The sequence below is a fragment of the Salvia splendens genome, chromosome 18 (assembly GCF_004379255.2).
Source record: "Salvia splendens isolate huo1 chromosome 18, SspV2, whole genome shotgun sequence".
Lineage (NCBI taxonomy): Eukaryota > Viridiplantae > Streptophyta > Magnoliopsida > Lamiales > Lamiaceae > Salvia > Salvia splendens.
The window spans coordinates 23,915,335-23,937,013 of record NC_056049.1 but is presented as its reverse complement, the minus strand read 5'-3'; the positions used below and the strand labels follow the sequence as shown (position 1 = coordinate 23,937,013).

General features: G+C 38.9%; 2 protein-coding genes and 1 pseudogene across 5 annotated transcripts; 2 read left to right on the top strand and 1 right to left on the bottom strand.

Annotated features, from left to right (window-relative positions):
- Positions 1-3,436: 3,436 nt before the first annotated feature.
- LOC121777682 lies at positions 3,437-5,781 on the top strand (annotated as a pseudogene).
- A 2,809-nt stretch (positions 5,782-8,590) lies between these two features.
- LOC121777348 (N-(5'-phosphoribosyl)anthranilate isomerase 1, chloroplastic-like) lies at positions 8,591-11,345 on the top strand. 3 transcript variants are annotated; one of them, XM_042174580.1, is made up of 4 exons: positions 8,591-8,872; positions 9,879-10,252; positions 10,331-10,494; positions 10,915-11,345. In XM_042174580.1, the coding sequence occupies exons 1-4, from the start codon at positions 8,863-8,865 to the stop codon at positions 11,138-11,140; spliced, it is 774 nt and encodes a 257-aa protein (XP_042030514.1). In that variant the 5' UTR covers positions 8,591-8,862; the 3' UTR covers positions 11,141-11,345. The 3 variants fall into 3 exon arrangements, with proteins under 3 accessions (XP_042030514.1, XP_042030513.1, XP_042030515.1); XM_042174579.1 differs by having other exon boundaries at positions 8,592-8,893; XM_042174581.1 differs by lacking the exon at positions 8,591-8,872 and adding an exon at positions 9,784-9,801.
- Positions 11,346-11,550: 205 nt separating this feature from the next.
- Positions 11,551-14,339, bottom strand: LOC121777347 (omega-3 fatty acid desaturase, chloroplastic-like). Of its 2 annotated transcripts, XM_042174578.1 has the most exons (9): positions 14,187-14,339; positions 13,538-14,052; positions 13,220-13,309; positions 13,036-13,102; positions 12,833-12,925; positions 12,545-12,730; positions 12,368-12,448; positions 12,140-12,277; positions 11,551-12,045 (listed from the first exon to the last, which is right to left on the bottom strand). In XM_042174578.1, the coding sequence occupies exons 2-9, from the start codon at positions 14,035-14,037 to the stop codon at positions 11,878-11,880; spliced, it is 1,323 nt and encodes a 440-aa protein (XP_042030512.1). In that variant the 5' UTR covers positions 14,038-14,052; positions 14,187-14,339; the 3' UTR covers positions 11,551-11,877. The 2 variants fall into 2 exon arrangements, with proteins under 2 accessions (XP_042030512.1, XP_042030511.1); XM_042174577.1 differs by having other exon boundaries at positions 13,538-14,299.
- Positions 14,340-21,679: the final 7,340 nt, after the last annotated feature.

The window sequence follows — 21,679 nt, the reverse complement described above, 5'->3', positions numbered from 1 at the left end:
AAAATATTTCGCTTTAAATAAAACAGAGAGGGTATAATTCTTATAAAAGTGCATTTCATGTTTTTTTTCAAGAAGATGAAAAATAATTATGCATTTATTCATGTGATCATAGTGACTCAAATCCTCATTACATTTATATAAAAAATGTCTTATTAACTAAATTATGTTTTATTATCACAATACATATGATGTTTAGACTAAAAACTACTATAAAATTTATATAAATTTGTAATTTCGTATCGCTTACTCGTTGCGAGTACAATATTACATAAATTCTTTATACATTGTTAATCAGTTTTCTGTTTACCATATTTGTGGTTAATCAAGTATTCTTAGTGGATGGGATGATGAATAATGTCAGCATATGTGATGTCCATTTGTTTTTGTTCGTTTTTGTAATAGTTTTTAATAAAAAAATTGTTTTTATATATGTTGATTTTTCTTGTTTTATTGTTGTTGATATTGTTCCAATCCAAACTCATTTCATTCACAATTATTTTTTACTTTTATCAAATAAATCAATGTAAGATAATTGATCATTGGAACTTCACTAGCAATCAGCCTTATACTCAGTATAGAAATTAAACACCCACTCAAATCACTTAACTAATAACTTGTTATACAAACTTCAAATTTATGTTCGATATCCCATTCTAGATCTAAGATACGAAAAAAATTTATGTGCATTTATCCTTTTCTCCTAAGAAATTATACACGCATTCATATTTGCTATGAATGTTTCAACAGTGTGGCAGTCTGAGAGGCAAAGTGGTTGTTCGGCATGACTTTTCATTCTTTATATATTCATAAAGTGATTTTTTTTCAATGAACTTAAAAATGCATACTCAGTTTATAAAGAACTAATTATAAATTTAATTGATTAATTATACTTTAGTCTCTTTTTATTGTTTGAGATTTTCAAAATTTACAGCTATTTTAAAGCTTTTTCCCCATTAAACGCACAGACAGATTTTTACACACAATAGGCCATCAGCTTCTAGAAAAAGTTGGGAAAAACAAATAACAATGATTAAAAAAAAGAGCGTGTAGGCAACGCGCCACAGCAGGAAATTTCAAAGCAGGTGAACCCCACACGTGAACGGAAAAAAACGCGCGCTCATGTGGGACCCATCCCGCTTTCCTTCTTTCGGCATTTGCATTTGCATTTACATTTCACCTGAATCTGCATTTGCATTTTGAACTGGTGAACCAGTAAGAGCATCTCCAATGCTGGCGGACGTCAAATAGCCGTCAAATAGCCTTCACACTGCCACATCATCAGCACTACAATTCTCCTGCCACATCAGCTTGCCACATCAACTGGACATCAAATAGCCATCAAATAGCCTTCACACTACCTATCCACATCACTAATAACAATTATATAATTTAATTTACAATTGTATCAACATACATAATTTAATTTACGAGACAAATACGGAAAATTCGAATAATAATATTAAAATTTAAAAAGTACATTACTTTTAAAAAAAAGTACAACAATTTAAAAAAATTACAAAAAGTAAAAAGTACATTAATTAAAAAAAGTAAAACAAAATCACTCATCGCCGCCGTCCTCGTCTCCGTCGTCGCCCAACGCTTCTTCACTGCCGTCGCCGCCGCCTCCGTCGCCACCTACGCCGCGGCTATTCCCGCCGGTGTCCCTCCTCATCGCCTCCAGTTCTTCACGCTGGCTCTGGAGCAATACGCGAAGAAAATCCTTCACCTCGGGGTCCACCGCCGCTTGGAAGTCGGCTAAGGTCTTCACCATTTGAGCGCGCGTTTGTTGGCGCGCGAAGAATTTGAGCTCCTCGGTAGACCTGCCGAGGGGGGATGCCGAATGGACATCCTGGGAACTCGGTGTGCCCCCCCTCGCAACCTGCTGCGCCCGCCTTTGCCCAACCGGGCGAGGTCGGCGACCGAACGACCGAGGAGTCGGGACCTCCTGGGCCGTCTCGGGGAGGTCTGACGAACCACCGCTGCTGCCGCTATAATCTCCGGTATAGTTCAGTCTCTGCCTCTTCGGCCAGCCAGCGTCGACGCCTGCCCGGAATTTCTCCGACTCGTTGAGCACAACGTAGCAGTTCCAGTAGGTGAACTCATAGTACTTCTTATCCGGATCGGGGTAGGCTCTTTCCGCAATCCTCCTGCAGTCTTCCTCTGTTTGGCCACTGGTCTGCATGCGGAGGGCGTTGGCGTACAAACCCGAAAATCGAGAGACGCCAGCCCTGATTCGGTCCCAGCACTTCCGGACCTCCTCCCCGGTGCACGGTCTCCCTTCAGGGCAAAATGCCCTGTAGGCTGCAGCTATCTTCGCCCACAAGTTGACGATCCTCTGGTTGTTTGAAACGAGAGGATCGTCGCAAACACTCACCCACGCCTTGGCAACCGCAACGTTCTCCGCGTCCGTCCACTTCCTCCGGCCCCGGATTTCGGCGCGGGGCTGCGACGACTCGCCGACCTTCTTCGCCTTGCCCTTCTTCTTACCCCGCCCTACTCCCTGGCTTTGAATGAGAGTTTCAGAAACGTCGTTAATATCAAAACCCAAGTCCGCTAAGGAGAAGGTCTCCGAATACTGTGCATCCGTTGGGGTCGATGTGTGCGAAGAACCGGTGGAAAAATCAAAAGTCGGCCGATAGGCGTTGTCCCCCCCGTGCGTCGCCTGCGACTGTGGAATCATATGTTGCGCCGGTGGCATCATCTGCTGCGCCGGTGGCTGCATGCCGGGTGCCCACCCCGGCATCATCTGCATAGGGGGCTGCATGCCGGGTGCCCACCCCGGAATCATCTGCTGCCACGGGTACACGTTGTAGTACCCGCTCATTGGAGGCCAACCACCTCCCCCAGGAGCCGGGGAAGTATGGGACCCTGCCCCGGGAGTCGGGGGCGTCTGAGACCCTACACCGGGAGCCGGGGGAGTCTGAGACCATCCCCCGGGATTAACTGGAGTACCTTCGTAGTTGTTCTCCATTGCTCGTTATTGATCTTGTACAGAAAGTAAGGTAGAGAGAGAGTACTCGTTAAAACAAGTGGTGCGAATGAAAATGAGCTTCAACGCGCGTATATATTGTGTTTTGCGAAAAAAAAAAAAAAATATATTTAAATCCGACGCCGGTTTGGCGCCGATCCGGGAGCCACAATGGCGCCCGTGAGGATCGGCGTGGGAACCGGCGTCAGCGCGGGAATCGGCATGGCGACGCCGATTTTGACGCCGATTTCGCCCACGCCGGTTCCAATGGTTCGGCGTCAAACCGGCGTGGGCGAAAAATCGGCGCTCCGGTGGTGACGCCAACCATTGGAGATGCTCTAAGACACACAGGTAGTGTGAGAGTGTGGACTTTTGACCCCTTCTTTTGAAGTTTGACTTTTTGACCAATTTTGGAAAAAATTTCCATATTTCTTTAATTATATTTCCCACACTCCCTCTCCCTCTCCCTCTCCCTCTCCCTCTCAAGAAAAGAGATGATTGAAGCAAGAAGAAAAGTCACACTTTCCTCCTCCTTTCCTTCCTTCTTGCTCAGTTCCCATGTGTGAATACTTCATCCCTATATATATAACACATAATCTCACTCTAAGTCTTCATCCTTCAACTCAATAATTCCTTCAATTTCCCCTCAAAGACTTATCCTTTCACTACTACATCAAGGTATGATTCTTTTCTTGTGCAAGACTCAATTTTTTTCCCTCTTTTAATATCCCACTCCTTATATTTTTTACTCAGAAATAGTATAAAAACCATTATTTCCTGTTATTAATGTTTGAAATTTGAATGATTGCTTCATTAATTTCTAATTTCCCTAATTTCTCTCTCAATTTAGGTTTTATTGATGTGCGGTGGTTCGAAGAGTAATCTGTACCCCTTCAATATGGCGACGAATTCAGGATTTGGAAGTGGAATTCAGCAAAAAAGTTGCTCAAAACTGCTTGAATTGGCCGCCATGGATGATTTAGCTGGTTTGATTCATGAAATTGAGGATAAAAGTGTTGATGTAAACGAAAGCAGGTTTTGGTATGGAAGAAGCTTCGGCTCGAAGAAGATGGGGTTTGAGGAGAGAACTCCGATCATGATTGCTTCACTCTATGGAAGCACAGAGATTCTCAGCTATCTAATTGAGAATTGCAAAGTCGATGTCAATAAAGCTTGCGGCTCCGACGGAGCCACCGCGCTCCACTGCGCCGCCGCGGGCGGCGCCTGGTCCTCCGTCGAGGTCGTCGAGCTCCTGATCGCCGCCTCTGCTGACATCAACGCCGTTGATGCGAAAGGGAGAAGAGCAGGCGAGTTGATCGCTCCGTGTGTGAAATCGTCGATCGGATCGAGGAGGCGGCGGCTTGAGACGCTGCTGAACGGATCCGCCGCCGAGGAGGAGCGGATCTGCGTGGAGGCGCCGGAGAAGAAGGAGTATCCGATCGATGTGCCGTTGCCGGATATAAACAACGGCGTGTACGGCAGCGACGAATTCAGGATGTATAGTTTCAAGGTGAAGCCGTGCTCGAGGGCTTACTCGCACGACTGGACCGAGTGCCCCTTCGTCCACCCGGGCGAGAACGCGCGCCGCCGCGACCCGAGGAAGCACGCCTACACGTGCGTGCCGTGCCCCGACTTCAAGAAGGGCGCGTGCGGGAAGGGCGACGCGTGCGAGTATGCGCACGGGGTGTTCGAGTCGTGGCTGCACCCCGCTCAGTACCGGACCCGCCTCTGCAAGGACGAGACCGGCTGTGCGAGGAAGGTCTGCTTCTTCGCGCACCGGCCGGACGAGCTCCGCCCGCTTTACGCGTCGACCGGCCATGCCCTCGCCGAAGTCCTTCTCCGCGGCGTCGTTGGATGTGGCGGCGATCAGCCCGCTCTCGCTCGGGTCAGCGGCGTTGACGCCGCCATCGTCCCCGATGTGGCAGAGCAAGGGGAGCCTCACGGCTCCCCTCGCTCTGCAACTCCCCAGCAGTCGGCTCAGAACTTCATCAGCTGCTGGGGATTTGAACCCTACGAATCTGGATGATCTATTCCAGATTCACTTACAAGGAATGTCTCCGTCACTGTCGTCGTCGCCGAAAATCAACAGCTTTGGCCATCTACGCGCGAGCTACCCTTCGAACAACGCGGGAGCCGCCACGTACGGGTTTGAGTCGGCGGCCGCGGCCGTGATGAATTCGAGGTCGAGCGCGTTCTCGAAGCGGAGCCAAAGCTTCGGGTTCCGCAACTCGAACTCGAGCGGACTGGCGCGGGCACCGCCTCCATCGAAGCTATCGAATTGGGGGTTGGGCGATGGGAATGTGGACTGGGGGTTCAACGGCGAGGACGCGAGCAAGCTAAGGAAGTCGGCTTCTTTCGGGATTCGCAGCGCGGGAGCAGCGAATCCAAGCCTGGAGGAGCCGGAGTGGGTGAACGCGCTGGTGAGGGATGTTCCTCAGCGGCGCGGTGGACTCGAGCCGATGCCCCATTGGATTGATCAGATGTATGTGGAGCAGGAGCAGATGGTGGCTTGAGCCTTGTGTTTTGTGTGTGAGGGAGATTCAAGTGATATTCTTTGGGGAATCTTATTATTGTTGCATTGTGTAGAGTGAAAGGTTTAACATAACATCACAATATGTTGATCTTGATTATATGTTGATCAATATGTTGATCTTGATTATATGTTGATCAAGATTTAGATGGAAAGGATTAGGATTGAGATATGTCTGTATTTTTTTATTTATTCCATACAAGTGTTCTTCACTTGTCTTCTGTAATTTCTTGCTATCCATGAGATAATTAATGAAAGGAAACCAAGAGATTTCAATTCTAAATCTAGTTATTTTGTTATGTTCATCTCTATGTATGATGAAAGATTTAGAAAAAAAAAATTCATGGGATTAGATATAGTTAAGAAGGTAGTCTAAATGAATTGCCGGTGAATATGAAAGTTAATCTCAACCTTTATGATAGGGAAGAAGTTGCTGCATCGTAGAATCGACGACAACTCTAAATGCCGAGTTTTTCTAGCGGTGGGACCCATTAAATCCACCATTTTTTGTGTGGATGAAGTGTTGCCTCTATTGATGTGTGGAAAACATTGGTAGTTCACATAGCTTGGTTGCAAACTTGCAATTAATTGTGATGAAATCTTCAAAGGAAAATTCATAGCTACTGCTTTATATTGACTCTTCTAGCAAACATATTAATTTGATTTAATATTTTATGTTTATTCTTGGAATACTAATTTTTGTAAGCATTCCTTTACCTAGATACAATAGTGGAAGTCACTCTCTCATGTCACAATTTTTTTTTCATATAACAGTGGAAGTCTCTCTCTCCTGCCACAAAATTAAGTATGCAAAAGCAATCACACACTAAACAATTAATTTAGGTGGTATTGTGGAATTAAATGGGATGTGAATCAAAGAGCTAATAAAAGTGCGCAACACCATAGATATTCATCATTCGTCACCACCAAAACCTACTTTCCTAAACTACTTTATCATAAATTCATCATAACCATGTGTTTATGCACGCCTAAAATTTTCTTTGACTAACATAGATTTTCCCTTAATGTGCTAACTTTTTTACCCCTAAAACCTACTAACAAGTTTTTAATTTAAAAAAATAGCTACTAACATGATGGCATGTCAGTCTTGTCGGATTCAAGAAGCGGAACTCGTGGGATCGTACACAGTGAAGAATGTTGTTGTCGGCGTAGAAATGTAGAGACTGTGAGATGACCACTGCAAATATTGGATGAAATATGAAAAATATAAATGAGTCTCAATACTAAAAGAATGAGAATACGCTCCTGTGCCGTGAAAATCGACGACAACTCTAAAGACTAAATTTAATGAAATTTTATAGTTCTGTGTACAATAGAATCGATTTGTGTCCCAATGTGATTAGTGAATGAAAAGGTGCTTCTCCCGACAAGATAAATATTATTATTCGCTAGATACAAAAAATCCAACCCAAAACCAACTTCTAATTAATTACTTACAATCGTTGTTTATTTGCTTTAATTTGATAGCCGCCCTATAACAACTTCATTCCCTCCTCTCCACCACTTACAAATATTAATGGATTAGTTTATCCCTTTCACCTTCATATTTACGTATCTTATGTTAAACTTTGTTTTGCGAATAGCATTCTCCTTGAATTTATATTACTGTTATTTATTTTATTTAATTATAATATCTTGAAATTTATGACCGATGTTATTCATCTTACAAGTTACTTAAAAATCAAGGATTAGTTTGTTATTTTATTCATTCATTTAGTTGAATTTATAGATAAAATAAACAAATTAGACTTTGTTTTTAATTATTTTACAGATTAATAATGTTATTAATCAAAATATTTAAATTATTAAATAATGTTATTGCGGAAAAAACGAAAAAAAATGATTAAAAATGTTGCTCAGGTAACACTTGTAACATAGTAGAAATAATAATATTAGCAAAACCTAATCTTGGTTCCAATAATAGAAACTTGACCTTTGGGTCCGCTATAATGGGCTTAATATTGGGCTTAACTTATACTAAGATTTAAGTTTTGGGCTGTTGGGCTTAACTGATTTATTCGACACTTTTTAAAATTGAATTATAAATCATTAAGTTTGAAATTTTTGCAATTATCTTTCATCTTATTTACTAAAAGAGGGAACATCATTTTAGGTCCATGAACTTTGCCAAAGTATCATTTTAGGTCCGTGAACTTTGAAAATCTTATTTTAGGTCCGTGAACTTTGAGTTAGTATCATTTTAGGTCCTTTTTACTATTTCCAAGTTTTTTTGGACGAAAATACCCTCAATACCTTAAAATATATATATTTTTAATAAATTTATCATATACTCATATTTTTTTATAAATATCTTTACAATATATTTTTGTCAAATTTTTTAAATATAATTTGACCTTAAATATTATCACTTAATTTTATGACATGCAAGTAAAATTGCTTCTTCAATTTTTTATATTAATTTTTTTAAAATTGAATAAATAACTTTTCTCTAATAATAAAAAATTGAATAAAGATCTTTTCTTGCATGTCACAAAATTAAATTATAATATTGAAGGTCAAATTATATTTAGAAAATTTGTCAAAAATATATTGTAAATATATTTATAAAAAGATCTTTATTCAATTTTTTTATTATTAAAGAAAAGTTCTTTATTCAATTTTTTAAAAAATTAATATAAAAAATTGAAGAAGCAATTTTACTTGCATGTCACAAAATTAAGTGATAATATTTAAGGTCAAATTATATTTAGAAAATTTGACAAAAATATATTGTAAAGATATTTATAAAAAAATATGAGTATATGATAAATTTATTAAAAATATATATATATTAAGGTATTGAGGGTATTTTCGTCCAAAAAAACTTGGAAATAGTAAAAAGGACCTAAAATGATACTAACTCAAAGTTCACGGACCTAAAATAAGATTTTCAAAGTTCACGGACCTAAAATGATACTTTGGCAAAGTTCATGGACCTAAAATGATGTTCCCTCTTACTAAAAATATGCAATGACCCGACTACAATTTTAAACATGTAGAAATGTTATAATTATTCAAGGAATGTTAAATTTTTATTTATGACATTTCAAAAATCAATAGGCACAGTATCACGTACTCGCCATAAAGAATACACCAAAAATTTTAAACTTCATAATTTATAATTCAATTTGATTATCTCTGCTTATTTGACATTAGTAATAAATACATCTACATTAACTTTTTTCTTTTCCATTTTTCGCATAGGCAAATTACATTAATTTTTGTAGCTAAAGAACAGAATTTTTTGTAGCATTAACACAAGGCAGTTGGACAAGAACGACGGTGAAGGAAGTATTCAGTTCATCCCGGTTTTGTAATAGTGTTCTTAACCGGCGGCAGTAATATGCTCTCAGGTCTCTCTGTTCCTCTCAATAGTAAGTGCAATTGCTAAATTGGTCTTTGTTTGATGCATATGCGTTCTGCGCACCAGGTGTTTGTGAAAATTCCTGCTAGAAGTATAAATTTTCAACCTTTTTTCTCTTATTCCCATCATATGAGACCCTTGATGTACATTGTATGACCCTGGAGTGTCTAATATGCCTAAATGTCCAGGTATTACTGCAAATCACTTGCATCAGTTAAATTGGAGATTCTATGTGTTAGTATGTTTTGAATCTGTATAAATTATGTTTTCTAATTGGGATTGGATTATTTTTCTGAATTGGAATAGGATCTCATGTGTGCCTATTTATATGGGAATGGACACATAATTCTTTGATCTAATATGTAGCCACAATCTGAAAACATTCCGAAAAACAATCTGAATGCAATCTGTTCTCCTTTCCTGCCCGTGGATGTAGCCAATTGGCGAACCACGTAAATTATGTGTCTCTTTACGTTTCTGTTTGTCTTAATTACTCAATTGGTCTATTCTGTCACAACACTATGCTTCTGTGCCCTAAACAATCCATCTTACTTGAAGAATGGATGAAGAAATAAATTATAAATTGACTTGTTGTAAGAGTTGTGCTATGGTAGTTCTTCTGATTACTGACATATGGTGCATATTTGCTGTTAAAATATGAATAGAAATTGGATAGTTTCATAATAGAGGTTGTGAGTAAATGAAAAGTCACACTCTTGATTGTATCAAAGATGATATTTCTCTTTTGGGGGTGTCCAAATTGTTTACTAACATTGTTTTTTGTTCGCCTCATACCCTCAAACGTCTTGTAAGTAATATCTACTTACTAGTAGTTTCGTATTCGATGTGCAGTAAAATTCCGCATTTTTGTTTGGTTAAGGTTGCATTGTAAAGAGGAACATTCGTAACTGATAACATGTAAGGATAGACAGTAATTGTTGTATTTTAACATTGAAACGTGAAATTGACCGATCAACCACACCGCCAATCTGCAGGTCTCTCATTCGTGGAAACACGTTTGTCCAGCATCCCAATTTTTCCTAAGATGAAGGTAACATGTGCAGTGAATCACTCGGAAAGTGGTTCTTCTGCTCAAAAGGAACATGATAACATTAAGGTGATTAAACCTTTAGTTAAAATGTGTGGAATCACATCAGCTAGAGATGCTGCTTTGGCAGCAGAAGCTGGTGCAAATCTTATTGGGATGATTATTTGGCCCAAATCAAAAAGGTCTATTTCACTCTCTGTCGCCAAGGAGATTTCGAGGGTGGCAAGGGAACATGGAGCTGAGCCAGTTGGGGTGTTCGTAGATGATGATGCAGAGACTATATTAAGAGCGTCTGATGAAGCAGAACTTGGATACGTGCAGGTTTATACATCTTTACCATCACTATCTGTTTTGTTCCCTTTCTTCTTTTGTTCATTCTGTATGCTTGTGTCCGTGCAGCTTCATGGAAAGGGTTCTAGGGATGCTTTTCAAAACGTAGTCAAACAAAACAAAGTAATATATGTTCTTCACGCGAATGAATATGGTGAACTTTTGAATTCTATTTCTCATGAAGAATGCTCTCAAGTTGATTGGGTTCTTGTCGACAGTGCTACAGGCGGCAGGTATAGAATATCTCATATAGCATTTCTTTATGTTAATAATCTTTTTGATTTTGCCGGCATGAGTCCCAATATGATTTGTTGATTTGTTTTGTGGAATTTTAAGGCAAGACTTTTGCTAAAACAAGAACAAACTGTAATTGTTTATGAATTTCTGTTTCTGTATGAGTTTAAAACTTAGAATAAAACATCCAAATGTCCCAAGGAGCATTAAAACAGATTCCATCATTTCCTTGGTCTTCGATACATAAGCAATATTGATGGAAAAAGGTAACGAAACTAGGTCTTTCGACAGTTTTCTAATCGTATTTTCATGAGATATAATCGAGTTCAAATATTGCCTAGTTGAGTTTGACCGACCTATTTCTTGAACTCTTGTTTGGAAGCTGTATGCTGACTGAAACTTTTTTTGGATGATTGCAGCGGGAAAGGCTTCGATTGGTCCAGGTTCCAATATCCATCTATTAGTAGCAAACAAGGATGGCTTTTAGCTGGAGGGATTAAGCCCGATAATGTGTTTGAAGCTCTTTCGACTCTCAAGCCGACTGGCATTGATGTTAGTAGTGGCATTTGTGGTCCGGATGGAATTCAAAAGGACAAATCGCGAATATCATCATTCATGGAGGCAGTGAATTCGGTTCAGTATTGAGTGATGGAGCTGCTGAAGCCATGAGAAATGTCTGTATTCAAACCCTCTTTCTGCAAGTACCCTCATTTTTAATCATGTTAAGCTTTTTCATTTTTCCATAAGACCACATTATTATTGTAAATTCTGAATTCAACAGTCCAAATCTCCATGTTCCATCACAAAAATGTGTGTTATTATTAAATGTATTATTGTTGCATCACAAAAATGTGGTACAGATAGTGACATAGTGTTTGTAAATTTTGGTTGGTATTCATTAATTCAGCATTCTAAACCACACACTCAAACTTGCTTATCCACAACCTTGATTTCCATGTGGACTTGCAATTAGAATCTCCCATCTATGTGATTCCAATTACATGAAACATTCAATTTCATCACCTTACATCACATGAATAACTTAATGAATCACATTTCTTGAATATGGAGTAATTATTTCATAGTAGTATTCATATGTAAAACACTAGTTTACATGGAAACATATCACTACTACAATAGCATAGCATCAACAAATCACATCCTTTTAGAGAGTCATTACATCCTTTATAGAAATACACATCAATCTTTTTTTAATCTTGTAATAACTATATAACTCTCCATCACCGGAGGGCGAAAAAATCGACTCTGCAGCTAGAAGACGACCCCTTAGAGGTTCCGAGAGCTGAATCCGAGCCCAGTAGCCACCACGTCTCATATTTATCGATTTGTTATAGATATACCGATGGACACGTTGTTGAGGTTCAATTCAGATTAGGATCGGTCTGGTAGTACACTATGTCGCCCGTGTCACTCACATAATGATCCTTTTTCATGCTCTTTGCGAGGACTCCCAACAAGTATAATGGAAGAGGGCCTGATTTCTGAGGCTCCTTATAATATTTTCCGAGCACCGGCTTTGCTGCTTCCGTCTGTGGCAAGAATCACAAATGGTCAGTGAATATTAAAATAACCTGTGAAACTGTATATCAGAAGCAAGTTTTCTTGAAGAAGATGGATGTTTACTGCTTCTATCAAATGGTAGTGTGGGATTTGGGGGAAGAGGTGATGTATAACGTGTGTCCCTATGTCGTGGTGGATGTTGTTTATCCATCCATAGTCGCGATCAAGCGTTGTGAGCCCCCCTCTCAGGTAACTCCACTCCTGCATCGCCAGCGAAATTAATCCGAGCTTGAAACAAGAACACTTCAACATTCTTGGTGGTGTTTCGTGTATTCAAGACGCTAAATTTACCTTTCCTCGGTACCAAGGGAGCTTATCCTCGTGGCCATGGTGATGCAGGTAGGTAACTAGATCAAGCCACGCCACGAATCCCTGCATCAGAAATCCATTTTTTACAAGTTATACAAGGTAAAACAATGTTGAAGAAAACGTGGAGCTATTGAGATGAGAGGAACGGAAAGAACTGACGAAGTAAGGTATGCCATAGAGTTTGAGCAGCTGAAGAGGACCCATAACGAAAGATAGCCCTGCGAGAATTGCAACCATTGCTGTCCAACAAACTGTCGAGGTAATGACATCTTTCCTCTCGTTTGGAAGGAACAAATCGCTGTCTGGATGGAAATGAGAGCCTTTCTTCCCTGGACTTCTGCTCCACTGCCATTACATGGACCATAAAGGAGCAATGGTTTCAATCAAGAGAGCCTAATACCATACATTTCACACGAAAAAATCGAATTCTCAAGAAAGTAAGCCAACCAGATAGATGGGATAAGCCAACATAGGAAAAGGCAATGTGAACCTCAACTTCTTGGTCACAAAATCCAATTGCTTGTATATCTTCTCAGATAACTGGAACAAACAACATGGCAGAAATAAACATCTCAACTTGCACTTTCTATCAACGAAAACGCAAAAATGCGACTAAATTATCTTCATAACAAAGTGGAAAAACTACATACTGGATGCCAAGATTCATCATTCTCAACATGTCCATGGTTCTGATGGTGTGTCCTGTGACTAATTCTCCTGAATCATTCACCATTACACAATTTGTTAACATCAATTTTGATTTATTACATACATATGTATATTAATGGAGTATTATACATAAAAAAAGGTTATGGTTTTAAGGCTCAAACTTACCATCCATGATAAGGAACAAGGATGGAAGAGTGAAGCAGGTGGCCAGCAACACTGTTCAACTTTGGATCATTGGAAAAGCTCCCATGTCCACTGAAACACAATTCAAGAATCATCAAAGGAATCAAACAAACACGAAACCAAAACCACCCCACAAAAAAAAGATTACAAATTTACCAGTCATGGCCAAGAACAAACAGAGCCCAAAACAATTCAAGAATCATTAAAAAAATCACACAAACACAAAAACAGAGCCCAAACATTTCAAGAATTAGAAAAACACAACCAAAACCACTCCACAAAAAAAGATTAGAAATTTACCAATCATGGCCGAGAACAAACAGAGCCCAAAACATAGTTCCCTGAGCAAACCAGTAGAGGGGCCAGACAGCCCAGTTGTTCAAATAGGCAGCAGCAGCAGCCAATCCAAAAACCACAGCAACATCTCTCACAACATAGCTCATGGACCTCCATGGATTCTTGACCCAACAATGTTTAGGAATGGCTGCCCTGATATCAGCCAGCTTGAATGGGGGTGGTGCACCAGGGTCAAACCCATCACCACCACCAAGACCATTTACCACCACACTCTCCCTCTCCTCATTCTCCTCCTCCCCCACCTCCTGAAATCTCAGTGGGGCACTCACATTCAAACCCCAATTCCTTCCTCTACCAACACTGCAGATTGAACTGGAATCACTGGAGAAATCTGCTGTTGAAATTCTCAGCTTTGAGGGATTGGGACTGGAGCCAGTTCTTGGCACAGGGTAGATTCTTGGAAGTGGCTTTAGACCACATCCTGATAGAACCCAACTGGCCATTTCAACACCCAAAATCTGAAAATGGTAAAGATTTCACCTTTATCAGTTTCTCCAACTGGGGTGAGAGAAAGAATGTGTGTGGAGCTGAGGATGAATGTAGATGTGTATGTATCAGCAGAAAATGGATGGATAATGGAAGAGATACTCACCTCAAATTCAAGAATCCCAACTGGATTTTATTGGGATTAGAATCTGAGATGAATGTGATTCATTTATATAGGCCAAATTAAGGCTCTATTTCTCCTCTTTCCTTCCCCACCATCTATGTTTCCACTTATATGGTCTACTACTGTAAATCTCTCTCCTGAGATCTGTACAAATTGGTGCTTAAAAATGAAATACTCTATCCAACAATGACTAACTTTATTTAAATAATTTATTTTTATCAATTACTTGTGTTATATAATTGTGGTAGGAAATTGTGATTATTTTTTAATGGATTTGGTATGGGGAGAGTGAATAGGACAACAAGGTTATGGTGATGTTAAAATTTAATAATCAAATTGACTTAATCCATCATCTCTATTTGTTACTCCTTATTTTATTGGGTGTTGGATTCATGTCATGATAACATTATATTTACATGAGCTGACCTTATTAACTAATGACTATACTTTCCATATTGTTTTATTTCGTCACGTGCAATAAAATTATTTGGAGATATTTATACTTCATGTAATTCAATAATCAAAATTCGAATTTGCTTATAGCCATAATAATATTTTCAACTATGATTTAGAGGTTTAATTAGAAAGGGGGTTGAGCCTAGCTACGGTTCCAGAAATAGAATTTGTGTGCGGTAAAAAAAGTTGTCATCAACATGGAAAGACAAAGATGATGCGGCGTCACTTGCAATAGCAGACGAAGAATGAAACTGAACTTCAACTCCTAAAAAAATCCAGTCAGAGTTGCAGCACTTTGGAATGTGGATCGGTATCAAATTCGAAAAGCGAATTTACTGAAGTTTTTCGACTATAAGGTGAGTAGAACCTCCGACCCACTTGATGGGGTCTCAAATTTCAAAATTTTAAATATGGAAAATTATTAAAATAAAATTTCTTAAAATTATACTACTCCATATTACACTAACAAAAGTTTGTTCAACATACGTATTTATTAACAATATGTACTAGTTGATATACTAATGTTTTGATTTTCCAAATAAATAGATGAATTCAATGCTTGCGGTCCTCTTGGAAAGGAGTGACATAGTAACTTTTCATGTGTTAAAATATAATCCTTTTTGCAATATCAAATAAATTAAAGTAGTGAATAAAATAAAACAAAAACTACATATAGTAAATGTTTATTTAATCCAGTGAATAGTATATGAACTCAAAATACAATAATCAAGAAATATGAAAACTCCATTGGAAAATTAGGATAATATAAGAATAAAATTATATTTTTTTTATTTTGTTTAATTGCCCATGATACGAGTACCGACCAAAAAAGATAGTACTACCAACTTTTATCAAAAAATATATATTTGACTCATCAATTTAATTGGTCGGTTCAGAAACCACTTACCTAACTGATGAATTAAACGTGTTGAATTAAATAGCCTTTATATTTTACAATCAGAATTATACATGCTAAACGTAGTTTACAATTAGATCAAAAATTAGGATACATTACGGGAAAATCAAATTTGATAAGAGCATCCGCAATGGCGGACTTCCGCGCGGAATTCCGTCGCGGACGTCTCCCATTAGGCGTGCCCGCCACGGATACGGAATTGGGCTGAGGACGTCGCAGGTCCGCGGCGTTAAGCGGAATTCCTCGGGGACGTCCGCCATTGCGTCGACTCCCGCGGAATTCCCCTTTATTTCGTTTTTTTTTGTAATGTCTATATATACCGCTCGATGAACTTCGTAAATTTCGTAAATTGTTTACTTCCGGAAATTGTTTAATTTGTGAATTTGTAATTTTTTTTATGTGGGAATTCCGTCGGGAATTCCGCAGGGGAATTCCGCCATTGTGCAGTGGGAAGTCCGTATGACGTGGCAGGAGGTGTTTTTGAGAATTCCACGGGAAATTCCGCCGGGACATCCGCACCACTGCAGATGCCCTAAGAGAAGCAAATGAAAGGCTTTCATAAAAATTCTGGTAGAATCAAGAATGAATTTTTCTTAATTCAACATACTAATTCCTGATAAATTAATATGGCAAACTATTTCTACGGCTGTTTGCACCGGCCAAATACAAATGTGAACACTTTTTTTAACGTCTTTGTAGAAGTGTAGATACTAGGTACATGCCTATTCACTAGCTACATGCCTATTCTCGAAGATAAATTAAATCCACTTTTGCCAGTTCTAATTTCAATTATCTTATAAAAATATTGATTTTAAGTCCTAAATCATGCCATTGGATTGATTAAAATAATAGTACTATTACTACTTTTAATTAACTCAATACATAATTTTGGGTCAGCCTAATGCGTTTTTCGTCTGGGCCCAACAGGACGGGCCTGTGTTAGACTATTAAAAAGCCCACTATTACATTTTCAAATATATCAGGATCAACTGTTTTTGGTGACAATGAGGTTATGTTTTGTCAATATCCAAATCTCCCCAAATAAGTGGAGTAGTAATTTTCAGGTGCAAGTACTTATGAATAAAAATACATGAATTTAGGATGAAATTACCTCACACTATTAATTAGGGCTGGCAAATCGTGCGGATTGGGTCATTATCGGGTCAACCTGATAACGACCCAACCCAATAAGGTCTAACCCGAACCCGACCTGTTAAGGAAACTGTAAATCCGAACACGAACCCGACCTGCTACCTTCAAATCCGAACACGACTCGCACCCGACACGAACCCGTTATCGACACGATATAATATGGGTTGACACGACACAATAACGACCCGAACCCGATATTAAACGAATAAAACATGATATTACACGATTAAACCTTATTTTTAACCTAATTTACAAGATTAAAATACGTTTTATACTATTTAAACCTAATTTACAAGAAATTAAAAATTAAATTAATATACATATTTTAAAAATAATAATAAAAAAATATTATTATTTCTTAATGGGTTATCTGCATCCGACCCGCATCCAACCCGCACCAAACCCGAAATTATCGGGTTCTTAATGGGTCAACCCGATAAGGACACAGACCCAATAAGACTTGACCCCAACCCAATAATTTCGTGCGGATTCGTGTCGGATTATCGTGTCGTGTTAAAAAATGCCAGCCCTACTATTAATACTACATTGGTAAGTTACTGTTGCTTGCTCGATATTAATATGTTGTGATATACTTTTAACCCAGTATTACTTGAGATTAATTTTGTCACAACAGATCTGATAAGTTAACCGAAAAAGGTAGCGGTTAAAGGTTCAACATGTTGATTTATTTGACCACTGATCTCGTCGAAATGTTTAAAGTTCATAAAAGTGCTTATAGTAGTACTAGTTCTTGTAGTTAAGGTGTTCCATACCTTGTTTATAGATTTTAATGACTCAAAACACTATTAGGTTCCCCTACAAAGGAATTAGCAATCCATCAATTCAATGTGCGAATCAGACCTAAATAAACATCTGTTTTAGCAATCGAACGTTCAATCTAACCGATTCGATCAGATTTTAAAAACATTATGTAAAAATAATATTCATAGGCCAAGACTAATCATACATGTCATTATAAAGATTAGTCAGAACATTAAGTAATGATCTTTATCTACTATGTTGAACACCATTTATACATACCAAATGAAGTTATTTTTCAACCTGTGTTCCGACAAAAATAATGATAAATCGTGTTCCGACAAAAATATGAAAAAAGGGAAAGCAAAATAAGTACATAATTTTTCTCTCTTCATATGATCGTTCGAGTAAAAAAATCATTAAAAATCATATGATTAAGGGGCAACATCCCTTAATCCTGGCAGCAGCCTAACTCCCACTAACAAACTGCAAGAACTTAATTAATTATCTTGGAAAAGAAATAAAAAAATATTAAAAAAATACACTGAAGTAGATATATATGAAATGCTGCCACAATTTATGACAACAGGTATGGAACAAATGGTTATGGTCTTGTTGGAAAAATATTAAATTAGGCGATAGTGCATCTCATGACATGCTTAAACTGATTCTATCAGCTTCAAAATAATTCAAATAATTAGTTACCGGTTGTGTTTGGTTACATAGAAATATTTAGTACTATTAGTGAAGATTAAAGAAATAAATTATGGGTGTGGGTATATCAAAAAAATAATAAAGAGAGAATAAAAAATTTAATGCTTAAAAGAAAGAAATAAAAGGAAATATACATATATGCAATAAAGAAGTTGATTGCTAGCATTGAAAATAGCTATTTCAAACATAGTGGCAGTAATAATTTATGTATAACTCTTATGTTCTCTCGTGATCGTTGTAACTTGAATCCTTGAATTTTTAATTAAAGAGAAAACATCTAAGTAAGTAAGTTGTGTTTGATTGTCCAAATACAAAACTAAATTCTCCATGTTCAATTTTTATGCAAATATATCGAGTCTTATCTTTAAAAAAACACACACTAGGAATATGGTATACAAAGTCGATTACTTTTCGCTATTACAAATTACAATCTTTGTGACACTGGCATACAATAGAAGCATTGGATATTTTAAGCTTCTATCTAAGTCATTCTTTTATTCATATAATATCGTCAAATATTCAATATTTTGTAAGTACATTTTGCAAAAGAAGTTATAATTAGATTCACCATGATATAACATTTAAAAACTATTATCTCAAAATTCCAAACTCATAACTTAGTGGTGTTCGGTTTCCTAAATAGAATAGTATTAAGATATAATCTAGGATTGAGTTATAAGATTATTTTAGTCATACGGGGTTAGCTATGACTAATTATCTCATGATTATCCATCTAGAATTGAGTTGTGGGATTGAATCTCATGAACCAAACACACTAAATATTTAATTTTGAGGTAGACTCTTACAAACCGAACACCCCTTAGAATACTTCATCTATTCTCAGTCAATAATCTGATTCAATAATCTGATTCTTTCTAACAAGTCAGTCACATTAACAACTAATAATTTCACTAATTACTTTTGTATTTGTATATCTTCTATTTTATTAATTGTGTACTTCTTTCGTTCCACAATAAACTTCTCAAATTCATATTTGGAATGTTTCACATGAAATGAGTGATTTCTATTTTTAGCAAGACCTAACACAGTTACTATCTTTTACTTTAATTTATCTACTTTTAACTCTCTAAACCAGTAAACCTTATATCCCAGGCTAAAAAAATGATTAAATTCATTTAATTCACATTTAAGATTAATAATATTGGTAATTGATGGTTGGGCGAATTTTCGATGGTAACAAATGCGGGTGAAAAATATAGATCACGACACAAGGAATTACGTGGTTCGATTTACTGAGGTAAATCTACGTCCACGGGAAGAAAGGAGGGCAAGATTGTATTGCTTGATCTGGTTTACAGCTTACAAATACAGACTTGCTATATGATATTTGATGTCTAGAGAGCTTTTTTTCTTCCTAGTCTATCTGATCTAAATTCTATTTATACATTGAACTAAGATCGTGGCTTGCATCACCACTAACTAGGTCGTGGCTTGCATCACCACTAACTAGGTCGTGGCTTGCATCACCACTAACTAGGTCGTGGATGTCGTGGAGGTCATGAGATCCTGCATGGGTCCACTATCTCTTTGTTTGGTCCGCTATCCTGCATGAGATCCTGCATGAGTTGACACCACTAAATAGATCGTGTAGTGGAGGTCGTGGAGGTTCTGCATGAGTCCACTATCTCTCAGTTCGGTCGAATACTGAGACCGAACTGCTGAACTATTGCCGAGCAGCTTTTGCCGATCTGAGAGTAGAGCTTGATTGGTCGGCTTTTACCGAGCTGTAGGCTGGGGCCGAACTCTTTGGTAATGCCGAACTGATACTCTTCCTTGGGCTTTGGGCTGATGGGCCGTCACTGCTATTGGGCTTGTTTAGTACGTACCCCATCACTACCCCCCCCGAAAAGCGAAGTGAATCACTTCGGCGAAGCGAGTCACTTCGGCATTCTGGATAAAGGTACGGGGGAGGCTGACGTCAGGGGACGTGCCTTGCGCGTGACTGCATTAAATGCGACAGTAAAATCCGGCCGTTGAATCCTGAAAAGGTGGGATTCGAAACGGTGCGATGATTTTGAAATCTTCTCCGAATCTGATAAATACGTCCTTTCTTCATCATTTGAACACTTTTGCTATTGCTTCTTCTGCATTCTCTCTCTTTTGCGTAAAAATTTCCTTCCGCTTTCAAGAATTTCTTCAGAATTTCTTCAGACTTTCAAAGAGTAAGAACCATGTCTTCTTCTTCTTCTTCTGAGTCAGGTAGCGGTAGGAAAGGGGGTAAGGGGTCTTCTAGCCGGAAAGAATCCGGGGAGAAGACCGTAGAGTATTTTCACAGCATCTTGAGTAAGGATACTGTGATATCCCTACACGAAAAATATTTTTTTCCTGGGGGGAAGGTTGCGATTCCCGACGACCTTCATAGGGCTGACTCGCCGCCGGAGGGTTACGCCACCGTTTATGAAGCCGGCTTGGAATGCGGGCTTCGTTTCCCTCTTCCCCCTGCTTTTGTAGAGCTGCTTGATTTTTTTCAACTCCCTTTAGGTCAGGTGACTCCGAACTCTTGGAGGCACTTATCGGCCTTTGCTACCGAACTGCGTAGGCTAGATAAGGATCTGTCTCTGAGGGCAATCCTTAATTTTTTCCAGTTTAAGAGAAAAGGATCTTGGTTTTACTTGATCCCTTTACATCCTTTTAGGGCCTTCTGCAAAACCAAGTGGCCAAAGTGGCAACATCGCTTCTTTTTTTATAATAGGACAGCGGCTCCGGGCTTTCCCTGGAGAGGGCCGAAGTCCGTGATTCCTCATCCTCGGTTAGAACCGTTGAACGAGCTCGAGGGCGAGCTCAATAAGATTTCTATGATTAGGAAGCAGTACCTGGAGTCTGAGCTCGTCAAGGGCGACTTCGTGTTCGACTCCTCGTCTTCGGACGAAGAGACTGAGGGTGAGGACTTCTTTTTTGTGCCTTACTGCTTTTGTGGCGAAAACTAACCTTGCTTTCTTGCTTTTTGGCAGTGAACTTGCTAAATAAGATTAGCCGCAAATCCTCCGAGCTTAAGGAGCCGGAGAAACAGAAGGCTACCAGCTCGGCGCCTGATGCCGAGAAGAATCCGAAGAGGCAGAAGACCTCTTCTTCGGATCCAAAAAAGCCGGAGTCCACTTCGGCAAAGGGGAAGGGGAAGACCCAGAAGCCCCCAAGAGCGCCGGAGAGAGACATCGTCTTGGCGCCCCCTTCGGAGCATGTCTGTGAGCCTTTTGCATGGCCAACGGACTTTGCCGAGGTAACTTCTCTTCTTGATTCTTTGGCTTTGCTTCTTTCCTATGTTTTTTTTGGTGGCCCCTCTGTTGACTCTTTCCTTTTTCCATTTTCAGAGGAATAGCATGCTCAGCAAGCTCGTCGCAGTCGAACTCTCTAAAGCGTCCAGCGACTATGCTGAGATGCAGAGGAAGTTGGCGGCTGCTCGTCACCAGGCCGAACAGGCTAAGGCAGACTTTGAGAAGGCCAGAGCTGCTAGGATCTC

What these genes read in the sequence shown, in the direction of transcription:
- LOC121777347 (XM_042174578.1), bottom strand. Translation starts at nt 14,037, where the DNA reads ATGGCCAGTTGGGTTCTATCAGGATGTGGTCTAAAGCCACTTCCAAGA. An exon ending in TGGCTTATCCCATCTATCTG is followed by an intron (nt 12,731 to 12,832) that starts GTTGGCTTACTT and finishes ATGTAATGGCAG; the next exon opens with TGGAGCAGAAGTCCAGGGAA. An exon ending in ACTACCATTTGATAGAAGCA is followed by an intron (nt 12,046 to 12,139) that starts GTAAACATCCAT and finishes TTCTTGCCACAG; the next exon opens with ACGGAAGCAGCAAAGCCGGT.
- LOC121777348 (XM_042174579.1), top strand. Translation starts at nt 8,863, where the DNA reads ATGCTCTCAGGTCTCTCTGTTCCTCTCAATA. An exon ending in TCTCTCTGTTCCTCTCAATA is followed by an intron (nt 8,894 to 9,878) that starts GTAAGTGCAATT and finishes GCCAATCTGCAG; the next exon opens with GTCTCTCATTCGTGGAAACA. An exon ending in GACAGTGCTACAGGCGGCAG is followed by an intron (nt 10,495 to 10,914) that starts GTATAGAATATC and finishes GGATGATTGCAG; the next exon opens with CGGGAAAGGCTTCGATTGGT.